This window comes from Giraffa tippelskirchi, chromosome 4 (assembly GCF_054371585.1).
Source record: "Giraffa tippelskirchi isolate mGirTip1 chromosome 4, T2T-mGirTip1v1.2.pri, whole genome shotgun sequence".
Lineage (NCBI taxonomy): Eukaryota > Metazoa > Chordata > Mammalia > Artiodactyla > Giraffidae > Giraffa > Giraffa tippelskirchi.
The window spans coordinates 36,231,039-36,243,077 of NC_137278.1; the positions used below are offsets into that span (position 1 = coordinate 36,231,039).

Here is a 12,039-nt window from a genome sequence, read left to right on the forward strand (position 1 = left end):
GATTAACAACCATTGTACAAATTATTTCAGATTAAAGTAAATCTCAATGTGCTCATATTAAAAAGCTAGCATAACTCCAAAGAAAAACAACAAAAATCTGGAATCCAGTTGTACATGTGATATAGATACAAAAATTCTAATAAATTTTTAGCAAATTGAATCCAAAAGTGGATTGAAAGAATGGCATACCAAGAAAGTATGCCACTAAAATCAAGAGAAGGCAGAATTTTACTCTTGTCACCTCATTCAAAATTACAGTCTTCTAATTAATACAGTAAGGCAAAATAACTCTATAAATATTAAGAGACAAAATTATCTTTACTTATGGATAATATTAGATAACTAAAAAATATCCAGACATTAATAAAGAAAAAATTAGAATAAGAGAATTTGATAAGGTGGCTAGATACACCTTAATATAAAAAAAGGACTAGCATTCTCTTTTCATCAACATATACGTAGAAAAATCATTCATGTTAGTTACAAAATTGTAAAATATCTGAGAATACATTTACAAAAAGGGTATAGAAGGAATATCAAAACGTAACTATAACATTTTATTGAAGGACATAAAACTAGTTCTGAATAAATAAAAAGATATACTGTGCTTTTGGGAAGGAATAATTACAATAATAAAAATGTGATTTTTCCAAATTAATACATAAATTTAATGCTGCTCTATTCTGCTTCATGGTGGCTTTTCTTTTTAATTAGATGTAATGATTTAAAAATTCTCACAGAAGAATAAATGTGCAAGAATCAACAAAATCAAATATTTTTGAGGGAAAGATACTGAATAATGAAGGAGAACTTATGCCACCAGCTGTTACAACTCACTCTGAAGCTACTGTAATCAAAACAACAGGGTGTGGCACAGGGACAGACAGACAAAATCTCAATGATGTACAGGGTCTTTAATCAATAATTCTTTTCTTTGGCTGATTGTTTCTGCCATGCTTTTTATTGGGTTGCCCAAAATGTTCGTTCAGATTTCTCCATAAGATGCTATGGAAAACCCAAATGAACATTTTTGCCAACCCAGTATTTACATGGAAACATTTTAACTCTTATCTTCCATATGTGTTGTCAGATCCTGAATTCAAATACTTTTGAGGAGCTAACACACATTAACTAACACTCAAGTGTCTCTCCCACATTTCAGGGTGCTAGACCAAGAGAACATTCAAGACAGTTGCCTCCCTAGGCTCACAGAGAATCCCGTTTAAGGAGCATCCCAGCAGCATACTTACCCGAAAATGGAAAATCCCCGCATACTGGTATGAAAAGCTTTGGTCTATTAGGATCTTCTGCAGATACCGTGGACTCTGTGTCAAGGCCCCCAGTGCCGCTAGGAACCAGCAATCTCCTGGAGGAGAGGGGGACATAAGCCATGAGAAGCTGATTGGACATACCTGGAAGCCCCGCTCCATGCACTGCTCAGAGTTATCGCACCTCCTTCTGAATAATGCCTTTTTTTTTTTTTTTTTTTCTGTCTGAGAGAGGAGAACTAGGGGAAAGATTCACTGGGGTCAGTTCCAAGCAACATAGAGGTGATGGTGGTAGTTATGGAGATAGTGGTGGTTGTGATGCAAGTGATGGGGTGAGGGTGGGGTGGAGTAGTGACGGGGATGGTGGTGTTGCTGCTGCTGGTATGATGGTGATGGTAGTGCGGTCAGGAGTGTCCCGGCCAAGCTGATGTGCCAACTTGACTTCTGATTCTCATTTGCCCCAAGATGCCCAGAACCAAAGTTAGAGCAAATTTTGCTGCCAGCATCAGTGGCAACGGTGCGCTCTAAAATTGGGGAGAACAGATTTCTGTTTTTCTTTGCTAATATTTACTCAGTCCCTCCTGGTGTTGGGGCCTTTCCAGCCCATATCTGGGTTCTCCTCTCTCCCCCCTTGAGGGAACATGGCTTTAAGTTTTTCCTTGAAGGTGGCCATGAGCCCTTTTGAGCAAGCTCACCCCCTTCTCCTGAGTCTTCTTTCCACCGTCACACAACGGCTTGAATGCCCTTTCAAGTCAGACATGCTGCCGGATGCAGAAGCCACAAGGATGCCCTGTGAGAGGGCCCTTCTCCCGTCAGGAGGCTACTGGCTGGAGGGGACTTTACCCAACACAGACCGCAAGCCAGGCAGGCTTCTATCAAATTCACCAGGTGAAGTCCAAGTGCAGGGGCATTAATTGGAAAGTGACGTTCTAAGGACATAGAGCTTGCTCTCAGAAGGCTTGTGTCTTATTTATTTATTTGGCTGCACAGGTCTTAGTTCTGGCATGTGGGATGTAGTTCACTGACTGGAGATCAAACCTGGGCCCCCTGCACTGGAAACACAGAGCCCTAGCCACTGAACAACCAGGGGAGTCCCAAGTGTTGTATCTTATTTTGCTGTGTCTCTGGGCTCCATGCCCACTTGCCCACCCCAAGGAGTCTCACCCCCCACTCCTTGGGTTCTTGCTCAGGGGTGTTGCATGGCCACAACTGCTACCGCCCATGGGCCCCCCATCTCCTGCCACACTCAAGTCTCAGCAACAACTCCGCCCTGTGCCTGTCCAGTGGGTTGGAGGGAGTCACACAGCCCTGGATTCAAACTCAACTCTGTCATATATTGCTTATGTGACGTGAAAGACATTATTGTGCCCCTTGGACCCCTTGCTTCCGCATACGTAAAATGAGAATATTGCAGGATTAATGAAATATTTTGTGCAAAGTATCTAACAAAGCCTTGCAGAAGTTCAATAAATATTTACTTCCCTCTACTCAGTATTCAGACTAAACTCTGTGTCTGTTTCCTCCTTCTCTTTGACAATTCCTCTCCCTAAAGGGCTCTGCACACCCGCTGCTAAGCTGATTTGCAGACTGAGGGCCTTGATGTGAGTGGTCCAACCACAGCAACACTGAGGGTGCCGACCTCTGTGGGACTGGGTAGGGGCACTCCTTTCTACCCACCGCTGCTCAGAGGTGGACTTTGGGCAGCCTGCCACCATCCAGGGCCGAGAAGAAAGAGGTTGAGTTCTTACCTGCCTCTCCTTGTTGGATATCGAATCTGCTCGCACCTTCCAGGATGAAGAGAGGCTCTGATTTATCCTTCAATAAATCCTTAGAAAAGAGGAGGGGGGAAAGCCATGAGCATCTTTTATCCCTCTGTGTCCCATTGTGGTACCCAAAACATCACTCTCCTTGTCTTTGAAGGGTAGAGGTTAGTTCGTAAAGAGGTGTTTAGGATCTGAGTTAGGAAAGTTCCCCTCGTTCTTCAGGTTTTATTGCTAACAGGGAGGCAGATGTCAGAGGGGTGTATGTGTAACTGCCCAGGTAGGCAATAAATGCATGGGCAGACTGCATGAGGAGATAAGGACCAGGATCCTTACATCAAATGATCAGCCATCCTGGTCCCAACAGCAGTGTTTCATTAAGAGTCTACAAACAACCAAGAAAGAAAAGGATGCATTTACTGGAGGAAACTTTAACAAGCATAATCACACTTTCCTTGTGAAATGTCATCTCTCAGAAGTCAGTATGGGCATTCTGAGCTCCAGGGTCAAGTCCAGCCACGTGCTGTACAGGATGCAGGCTGTGTATTACTCAGGTCTTTGCCCACTCCCTGGCTAACACCCAGACTGATTCTGGAAGACCCCAGGCAGCCTCTAGGTTTTCCTGCTACCAGGAGCCCACAGGATTTCCTCAGCATCCTCTCTGTGTCCTGGATCTCTATTGCATGGATTTGCATGATTTGGTATAATGGTTTCTGTGTCATTTCTTTTGACAAAAGAGTTCCCAGAGAGCGGGGCTGCAAAGTGGAAATGGATTCGTCTGCTCAACAGCCATGAACATGTGGAGTCCTGTATCTTGTGAGACCTGTCAGCCCTTCATAAACTGCCCTCCAGTTTCCTGGTGGAGCCGCCAAGGGGCAAACAAAGGTGTGTGTGCCTGCAAACAAGTCAGCCAGCCCACCGCACCAGGCCTCCTCCCACCATCTTCTCTGCATACAACTGGCCCTCTCTGATGACCACGAGGGGGGCCCTCAGGCCCAGGTCCTTGCAGTGGAGGCACTGAGCTGACCCTCTGCCCTACCCTTGGCTGCACAGAAATCGGAGTCTCTCTTAACACCAACAGGAAGGGCAGAGATGTCACAGGGCCCTGGAGGGAGCAACTCTCCCATTGTCAAAGCAACTTGGGGTGCTGCAGTGGCTCTAGTTGTCCCCTCCCTTTCTACTGGAAGAGGGAACTCAAGGTCTTACTGGAGGCTGGCTGGAGATCCTCCACTCAGGGGAGTTAAAGAAGAGGGTGAAGGCTCTTCTTTGGCTCAGGTTTCTTGACCACTGCATAAAGAATGCTGCAGCTTCTTTGTCATTTACTCCTGGTTTACCACCCTGACACACAGAGCAGGGGTGGGTGTGCTCAGGGTCAGAAGAGCAGAACCTGGTATGGAATCCTGTCTGCATTGTTCCTGGGGTGACCTTGAGCAACTTCCTTTACTTTGCTGAGCCTCGGTTTCTTCATGTGTAAGAAAATGGGCATCAAATGAGAAAGTCATGATGTCCCGGCTGCTGTGACCAAACCCTCGTGGAGGACGAGATGCTTCATTCACAGTGATCTCCTGATGGACTTGCCAAACAGGAGTCTTCATTATTTTACAAATGAGGAAGGATATGAAATATTAGCATCAGACAAAGGGCCTGTTCAATAAATATTGATTCCCTGCTTCTGTAATATTTGCAAAATTAAAAAGGCCACACTCATGGGTAAACCTAGTGTCTCCAATGCATTCATTATTAAACAAGAGAGAATAAAAACATGAATTACACAGTTGAATTACAGATAAAAGGAAGAAAAAAAGAGCCTCACAAATATAGGTGGAAGGAAATGATAAAGAGAACAATTGGTGAATTACAAAACAGAAACATAGCAAGATCAGCACATTGTATTTGGGGAGAAGGTTTACTTAGACCCAACCTTTGGCTAATATGGTAGAGAATCTTATTTCAAATAAAATTAGAAATTTTGTTTTAACAATGTAAAAACATGATATAAAATTCTATACTAATCGGTTTAAAACATACTGAAGATTGTTGAACAAAAATTAACATGGCCAAAAAGTGATCCAAGTTGGTAAATCACCTGAAAATCAATAACCATGATATAGTATTTTTTAATGATTAAAGAATATCTCCCTAATATCTCTATCAAGGCTTCTACACACAATTTTGTTGCTGAGTTCTCTCACATTTTCAGGGAATAAACAATTGCTATGTCGCTTGCAGTTTCAGCGTTAGAAAAAAAAAAAATCCTGTCATTGTTTATTTTAAGAAGCCAGCACAGCCTGGATGCCCAACCTAAGATACACACACACACACACACACACACACACACACACACCCCAGATTGATTTCACTTATGGAAAACTGCTGAAATAAATACCTGGAAAGGGAATCAACAATAAATTATATAACTAACCCACTATCATCAAGTAGGGTTTGCCACAGAAATGTAGGACGCCAGGATGGATTCCTATCAGGATATCTGATGATATCAAATGACATTTACATAGGCCAAAAGAGAAATAATTGCTCTCTTTCCAGTAAATGCCATCAAGGCATTTCATAAATGCACAACTTTTTCTGATTTACCAGAATATTAAAATTAAAAAACTGAAATTTTTGCCAAGTAGGAACAGGATACTTGAACGTTCTGAAGATTAAATGGCAATTATTTCAAATCAAAACTCAGTCATCAACATCAAGTTCATGCACAAACACTAGAAGTGTGTGCATCAAAGTTGGGCACAAAACTAGCATTTTTTGTCTCTTTTCCTGAGCTACCCATTTCTTCCTCACCCTGGCTTAAGAAGGGTCCTGGGCAATCCCCAAAGAGCAAAAGTAGGAGGAGACAGAAATTATACCCAGAAGCATTTCAGTCTGCCGGGCCAGCTTTCTGAGACCAGGCTCTCAGAGAAAACAGGTCAGTATGCTTGGAAGATAAAATCCTCTGGCTCTAGGCAGGTGCCCGGTCACCAGGTGGGCAGGGCACACCATGACGGCGAGGGAGTGTGACAGGACTGGTGATGGGCAGCCTCCACCCCAGGAGTGACTCAGAATCACCCAGAAGTTTTGCAGACATGCAGGCTGCTGGATGTCGCCTTCCCACAACCTGTATTCTGTAGGTCAGTGGAGGCAGAGTTCAGGATCCGCATAGCACCTCTGGTGATTCCAAGGCTCAGCAGGGCAAGAAGCAGGTTCAGAGAGGCTGAGTGATTTATCCTAGGTCACACAGGAGGCAGGCTGTGCATTAGACACTCCACCCACATGGTGCCTTTGCCATGGACCACACCAGCAGGCAGAGTCCTCAGTGTTTTCTGATTCTGTGACATGGACTGGCCCTTTGAGGCCTCTGCAATATCATCCGTACAGAAAGAAGCTGTGATGGTTCATTTTATGTGTCAATTTGACTGGCTCAAGGGGCGCCTGGATATTTGGCTATACATTATTTCAAAGGAGTGCTTCCAGATGAAATTAGCATCTGAATCAGGGGACACAGTAAAGAAGATTGCCCTCCCCAACGTGGATGGGCACCATCCAATCTATGGAGGGCCTGAACAGAACAAAAGATAGAGGAAGGGAGAATGCACCTCTTCTCTGCCTGACTGCTGCCCAGGGACTGGGGATGACATCATCAGCCCTGTTGGTTCTCAGGCCTTCCCACGCGGACTACACTATGCCGTCGGATCTCCTGGGTCTCCAGTTTGCAGATAGCAGATTGTGAGACGTCTTGCCTACATAACTACGTGTGCCAATTCCTCATAATAGATGAAGCCACAGGCTATATCTGTCTAGTTACTATTGGTTATATCCTATAGGAGATCTTTAACAACCCCTCTCTGCCTCCCTTTTCTCCTCTGCATCCACACCCACACCCATATCTGAAGTGGTACGACATCAGGCACTCCCCTGCAGTCATCTTTGGAGGTGTCTTTCTAATGTGGCATCACTTCGTATGTTCTAGACAGTGATTCCTGTATTCTTTTCAAGGGCTGCTCATGCCCTGCCCTGGACGGGGTGCTGCTCTGGGATGAGGAAACTCCAGGTTTAGCATGCTGGCCTTCAGACACAGGCCCCTTTAGCCGGTGGCCAGAGTTCAGGCAGGGCCAATTGGCAGCGTCACTCCCTTTTCTATTTTTTGCTAGAGAACTTTGCTTTATTGGAATCAAAGTTCTTTGGTGCTATACTAATTGTCTGTTGCCGTGTTCCCTATCTGTTGCCTTCTGTTACCTATTGCCTTCACAACCTATGCTTGGAGCGTCACTTTGTTAACCCCTTCCTTTCTGGGACAACTTGTGTTGGAACCAAGGTGAGTCATTTCTAGTAAATGGTCCTTTCAGAAACTCTGCTCTGGTTACTTGGAAGATGAATGTTATCATCTGGGTAAGTGACATTCTGGGCTTGCCACAGGCCAGAATCCACAGTGGGGCTGGGTGCTGAACCCTGAACCTGTTTTGGGCCCACAGCCCATTCTTCAGTTGTGTAATGAACATGTTTTTCACTAAAGAATGGAGACAAAGATGAAATTTCAATCTCTTACTCTGATATATTGGTGACTCTGCTGTGAAGATCTACATCTACAATTCTGTGCTTTCCAATATGGTAGCCACAAGCTATATTAGCTACTTACATTTAAATGAAATTAAATCTTCAACACCTCAGTCACGCTGACCACATTTCAGTTGCTTGATAGCAACATGTGACTAGTGGCTCCTGTATTGGCAGAAAGGACATTTCCATCCTCACAGAAAGCTCTATTGGATGATGCTGATCTATTGAATGAGGATAATATCATCTGGGCTTCCCTAGTACCTCAGACGGTAAAGAATCTGCCTGCAATGCATGAGACCTGGGTTCGATCCATGGGTTGGGAAGCTCCCCTGGAAAAGGAAATGGCTACCCACTCCAGTATTCTTTCCTAGAGAATCCCATGGACAGAGGAGCCTGGCGGGCTATAGTCCATGGGATTGCAAAGAGTCAGATACGACTAGCGACTAACATACACACACACGATATCATCTACCTCAGAGACCTGTTATGGCAACTAAATGAAATGTTGTATGTAAGGTGCTTAGATTAATACTTAGCATAGAGACATGCTTGATAAGTGGAATTTGATATTATTCATGAGATAAAATTTTTAGAAGAAAGTGACTCTACCAAATTTAGTTTGAGGAAATCTCATGTAGAGTCTCTGAGTAGAGGTGTGATTCCCAGCATCATCTCTTCCTGAGGCTGGGGTTGCAGGAAGCATTGAGGAGTTGGGTCCTTTCAGCACCTTTTGCTCTGGGCACAGTCACAGGCATTTATGGAGCCTGACTGCCTGCTGGTGGGGGGAAGGGAGGTCTGGGGAATGGGTTACTGATACCTTAAACCCAGAAAAGCTGAAGGAAGCAATGGGAGGAGCTTCTACAGTAGCAAAATGGGTCAGGTTTAATTGTTAGAGAGAGGAGATAAGAAGAAGGAAGAGGTAGACAAAAGGAGATAGAGAGAACATGAACTACATGAGAAGCAATTTTTCTTCTTTGTGCAGAAAGCCAAGCCTAGTTTCATTTCCCTGACTCTTGCCCTGTTGCTGAACCTACCAAGCCTGGATGAGTACTTGAGGTAGAATGATATCCATGCTGGTTTAGCGGATGCCTAGAGTATGTTGCTTTCCCATTGTCTAGAAAACACAGAATGCAGAAATGGCCTAAGGAGCCTTGGTGCCACCTCAGCTGCTATATAACTGAAGTTTAGGGGATGCCAGTCAGGTCTCTGGTCAGGCACTGAGCAAGCTTTAGATTGGGAGGCACGCTTCTAATAGAGATAGACAGCAGAATGTGAGAGGAAAAGCACCCTGCACACTCCCTGCCAGCCTCCTCTGGGCTCCTCAGATGGTTTCCTCTGACCCACATTTCTCCTTAAAAGTGTCTGCTAAAATTGGCTGAAGACTGAAGCTGAAAGAATCCTAGGGGATGGCCCCTGTGGCTGCTACTCTATGCCATCCCTCTCAAATTAATCAGAGTAACAATAACTAGTGTTCAGTAAGTTCTTACAATGTGCTAGACAATGTTCTATGTATTGTCTTCATTTATTCCTTAAAATAATCTTGTTAGGCACTAGTACCATTTTTATCCTCACTCTTTTCACTTAAAAAAATGAAAAGAAGGGCAGAACATAGAGATTGATTCCTGGTTACTCAGACAAAGTAGGAGATTCTATTGACACACAAAATATTATTAGTAGCAAACAGGAGCCTAAAATACAATATGAGGAAAAGTGCAGTATGTGGGGGGCTTCCCAGTTGGCTCAGTGGTAAAGAACCTGTCTGCCAATGCAGGAGATGCAGTTTCGATCCCTGGGTCGGGAAGATCCCCTAGAGAAGGAAATGGCAATCCACTCCAGTATTCTTGCCTGGAGAATCCCATGGACAGAGGAGCCTGGTGGGCTACATACAGTCCATGGGGTCATAAGGAGTCGGACATGACAGCAACTGAAGATGCACACGCATAGTATGTGAAGTCAGAAATTTTAGTTTAAATCCTGCTCTTTCCCTAACTATGTCACATCGTGCAAGCTACATCACCTGTCTGAACCTGTTCCCTCATAAAACTGGGAAAGAACAAAAGACAGAGAAAGAGAAGACATATGGAAAGCTCTGAAAGATACGGGTGTTAAGTGCTGCCAGTTGCGATAAGGGATACAAAGAAATATCCACATGTACATTTTAAAAGAAATATGGGAAGGAAAAATGATCCCCTGGTAGAGTTTTTGGATGGATAAGCTTTTGGGTGAGAAGAAGAATGGGAGTAAAATGTACTTGGCCCCTGGTTGCCTCTACTTTGGGTTCCTGGAATGACTCTGTGTGAGTCATTTCATTTCTATTTAACTCAGTTTCTCCTTGACCCCAAAAGACATCACAAGTTGAGATGTTGCTGGAATTAGACAATAAAAAACTCAATCCTTTCTAAATAAAAATGTTATAAATTCTTCAACACTATAAATATAGTCTCACATTTATTGCTCAGTACCTTGTGAAAAAAAACATTCTAAAAGAATCTCATCTGAAAATAACAAAGGGAGGAAACATATAATCCTTCCAAGCTTTAAATAGAGTTCTCTGCTCAGCTCTCCTTAGGAGTGAAGTCCAGAAGGGAGTCATTGTTGGGGACTTATTGCTTCTGGCTGATAGATGGATCCTAGAAGTTTGAAGCACCCTCATCTTAACTAAGCAGCATCCTAAACCCTATCAGATCCCCACTCACCCTCGTCTTCCCCAAAGCTAAATATCGGTCCTGAATTAGGACAAGAGATGGTTACTCCAGGGTCTATGTCTTGTTCTGTCATCAGAAAACACCTATTCTGTATAACCTAACTTGGCTTCACTGAGTATGTTCCACAAAGTGCTTGGCGTTTCATTCACATTCAGTAACCCTGGTGATATTATAATCATTAGCTTACTAGACATTATACTCTGTCCTCTTGTTCTAGGTTCTGCTGTCTGCTTTTGGAAGCATGAACAGGATGTTTGAGCATCAGTGCCCTCAAAGTGGCCCTTAGCCAGGTCCTTTGTATCATTGAAAATGACAGCACAAGAATGTTTAGTGGACTAAGAAATTTCCCTTGGAGCTTCATGTCCTGAAACTGAGATAGTTCTAGAAAAACCAAGAGGGCTCACTTGGCTGCAAGGTGGAGTTAGTGGTCATCTACTGGGATGGAAGAGTTTGAACGTTGCCACAAAATACCTGTTTAATTTTACAACTGATGTCTAAAACTCTTTTATAGGTGATCAGCCTTTACAAGACTAAAAATACAAATACTCATGAGAGAGGCAAGGCGATTGTTGAAATTCATCCTATTGTACAAGTGATTGACATGTTATCTTCCCTTTGAGTAAATTCTAACAAGGAAAGAAAAAAGAAAAAGACATTGATACCTGAACAGAATAAAGAGTGATGAACACTGACAGAGGGGCTCGATTATGGAGATGGAAGAGACCCTACAGCTACTACTACAATCCTCATACCCTTGCTTCCCCATTTTTTATGTGAGAATCCTGAGGCATGCAACCTAGTGACATGCTGTGTTAGAACTGGCTTAAAACCCAGGGGTCCTGTTTCCTGGTATAGAGTCTTTCCATCCCACTGAAATCAGATGAATTTCAGTCTCCTTCCAGTTTGGTTTGGGCCAGTCCTGAAAAAAAGGTCTCAAGCCCATCCTTTCAGTGGGAAGTACCATGGGAGACAGTCAGAGGGCCCAGGAGATGGGCATGTCCCTGGTGGGGAGTTTCACTCACCTTTGGCCGCATCCAGCTTAGGTTGGAGAGGTTTTTTCCCTTGAGGAGCTGCAGACCTATGGAATAAATCTCGGCAGGGAATGTCTCATCCTCAAACAGCAGCCCTCTGTTTAGGCAATGATCCCACAAGGAGTAAAAGTCCTGCTCCTTGAATTTGATGATGGGGGTCTTGGCTGGAAACTGCTGGTTATGTGCCATGATTCTTCCTAGAAGAGGTATCAGATCTTTCCTTTTGGGTGAGAAAAAGAGGTATTTTTAGGGATAAACTGTCAAGTACTATGCATCACTGGATGTGAGCCCTGGAAGGAATTCAGTTGTCTGCCACCTTCACAAGCGAGACTAGAACCAGGTAAGTTCTGTCCCTGTGGACCAAGCCAGTTGGTTGGGGGCAAGCCCAGACTAGAATCCAAGAAAACTTCCTCCCAGGTCAGTTTTCAATCTGCCTACCGAACAGCTTCTCAGGATGCTCTTACATGCATGAGAGACTATTTGTACATTAATGAACATTTATTGAGTACTGACCTTGTACCAGGCACTTTTCTGAATGCTGGTAATTCAAAGATAAATACGACATGATCTTTATCCCCTGGAGGCTCGTTATCAAGTGGCAAAATATATTAGACATTTCAACAACTAGCTATCATTCAACAGAAATTGTCTACTTAAAAATGTGTAAAAAGTCCTGTGGCTATAAAGAGGAGGAGCTAGGAACTGCCAAGGGATGTTTCTC

General features: G+C 43.7%; 1 protein-coding gene across 1 annotated transcript in view; it reads right to left on the bottom strand.

Moving 5' to 3' along the window:
• Positions 1-11,507, bottom strand: part of CAPN13 (calpain 13) — a 77,775-nt gene extending 66,268 nt beyond the window's left edge. The window contains exons 1-3 of the mRNA XM_081590466.1: positions 11,310-11,507; positions 3,017-3,095; positions 1,251-1,366 (exon numbers count right to left, since the gene is read on the bottom strand). Of these exons, the coding sequence (XP_081446592.1) occupies positions 1,251-1,366; positions 3,017-3,095; positions 11,310-11,507 (393 nt within the window). The remainder of the gene's footprint in view (positions 1-1,250; positions 1,367-3,016; positions 3,096-11,309) is intronic.
• Between the last annotated feature and the right edge of the window lie 532 nt (positions 11,508-12,039).